General features: G+C 42.9%; 1 protein-coding gene across 1 annotated transcript; it reads left to right on the top strand.

Annotated features, from left to right (window-relative positions):
- On the top strand, positions 1 to 1,631 carry LOC122643691 (cytochrome P450 71B10-like). The gene is made up of 2 exons (XM_043837286.1): positions 1 to 939; positions 1,017 to 1,631. Exons 1-2 carry the CDS (start codon positions 55 to 57, stop codon positions 1,629 to 1,631), a joined length of 1,500 nt encoding a protein of 499 aa, XP_043693221.1. The 5' UTR covers positions 1 to 54.

Here is a 1,631-nt window from a genome sequence, read left to right on the forward strand (position 1 = left end):
TCATAAGTTCATAACACCATTGAAACAGAGCTGAGCTGAGACAATCAATCTTTAATGGATTTACTTACATTTTTAGCTCTGTTCTTCGTTCCTCTTCTCCCTCTCCTGCTTCTCATATGGAAAACCAAAACTGGGAAGCCACTCAAGCTTCCACCTTCCCCGCCTGGGCTTCCCATCATAGGCAATTTGCATCAAATGGGTGCCTTGCCTTACCGCACATTAGCAGAGCTCGCCCATGAATATGGACCGGTCATGCTTGTTCGTCTAGGCAGGGTACCGGTGGTGTTTGTCTCATCCCCTGAAATGGCAAAAGAGGTCTTGAAGAACCAAGATGCCAACATGTGTAGCAGAGCTGCTCAGCCTGGCACAAGAAAGATATCTTATGATTACAAAGATATTGCTTTCACTCCCTATGGAGAATGGTGGAGAGAGATCCGCAAGATTTGTACTTTAGAGCTTCTTAGCCCCAAAGCCGTTCAATCCTATCTGTATGTGAGAGAAGAAGAGGTTGCTAATATGGTTGATTCTATTGCCAAAGCTTCTTCAGATCCTATTGACATCTCTGAGAAGATAGTGAATCTCACAGACACCTTGATATGCAGGACTGCTTTTGGTAAGGTTTATAAAGGGAGAGGCTTTGATAATGGTAAATTCTCTGAAGCAGTCCATGATGCCATGGCTTGCTTGAGCAATTTTTCTGGAGAGGATTTCTTCCCCTATTTTGGGCGAATCATTGACAAACTCACAGGACACACTGCAACGGTTGATAGGGCTTTCCATAATTTGGATAATTTCTTTGAGATGGCCATTCAGGATCACCTTAATCCCAATAGGGAGAAAACAGAGCACGAAGACATCATCGACGTCTTGCTCCGACTGAAGAAAGACCAATCTAGACGAATTCCCATCACCAATAACCACATCAAAGGAGTTCTCAAGGTAAGCTTATCAAACCTTTCATCTTATTTTCTGAAGATTGAACCCAACAACCTCAATTTTATTTTGGTTCGTTTCAGGATGTATTCCTTGCTTCAGTAGACACAAGTGCTCTTAGCATGGGGTGGGTAATGACAGAGTTTATCAGGCATCCAAATGTGATGAAGAAGGTGCAAGCCGAGATCAGAAATCATGTGGGTAAGAAGGGAAAGGTCCAAGAAAGTGATCTGGAAGAGCTTCATTACTTCAGGGCAGCATTGAAGGAGAGCTGGAGATTGCACACACCTTCACCTCTGTTAATTCCTCGAGAAACCATGTGCGATTGCAAGTTAGATGGTTATGATATCCCCAACAAAACAAGAATCCATGTTAACGTTTTTGCAATCCACAAAGATCCTAAAATTTGGAAGAACCCAGATGATTTCATTCCAGAAAGATTCATTGAGAACCCACTTGATGTGAGAGGGCAAAGCTATGAGTATTTGCCCTTCTCATCAGGGAGAAGGGGTTGTCCTGGGATTAATATGGGAGTTGCAATTGTGGAGCTCGCAGTGGCAAATCTTTTATACAGTTTTGATTGGCAACTTCCCAAAGGAATGAAAATTGAAGACATCAACATGGAGGAGATATTTAATCTCACTCTCATCAAGAAGACACCTCTCATACTGATGGCTACTCCCTACGACCTGAGTTGA

Source organism: Telopea speciosissima, chromosome 10 (genome assembly GCF_018873765.1).
Source record: "Telopea speciosissima isolate NSW1024214 ecotype Mountain lineage chromosome 10, Tspe_v1, whole genome shotgun sequence".
Classification (NCBI taxonomy): Eukaryota; Viridiplantae; Streptophyta; class Magnoliopsida; order Proteales; family Proteaceae; genus Telopea; species Telopea speciosissima.

What these genes read in the sequence shown, in the direction of transcription:
- LOC122643691 (XM_043837286.1), top strand. Translation starts at nt 55, where the DNA reads ATGGATTTACTTACATTTTTAGCTCTGTTCTTCGTTCCTCTTCTCCCT. An exon ending in ACATCAAAGGAGTTCTCAAG is followed by an intron (nt 940 to 1,016) that starts GTAAGCTTATCA and finishes GGTTCGTTTCAG; the next exon opens with GATGTATTCCTTGCTTCAGT.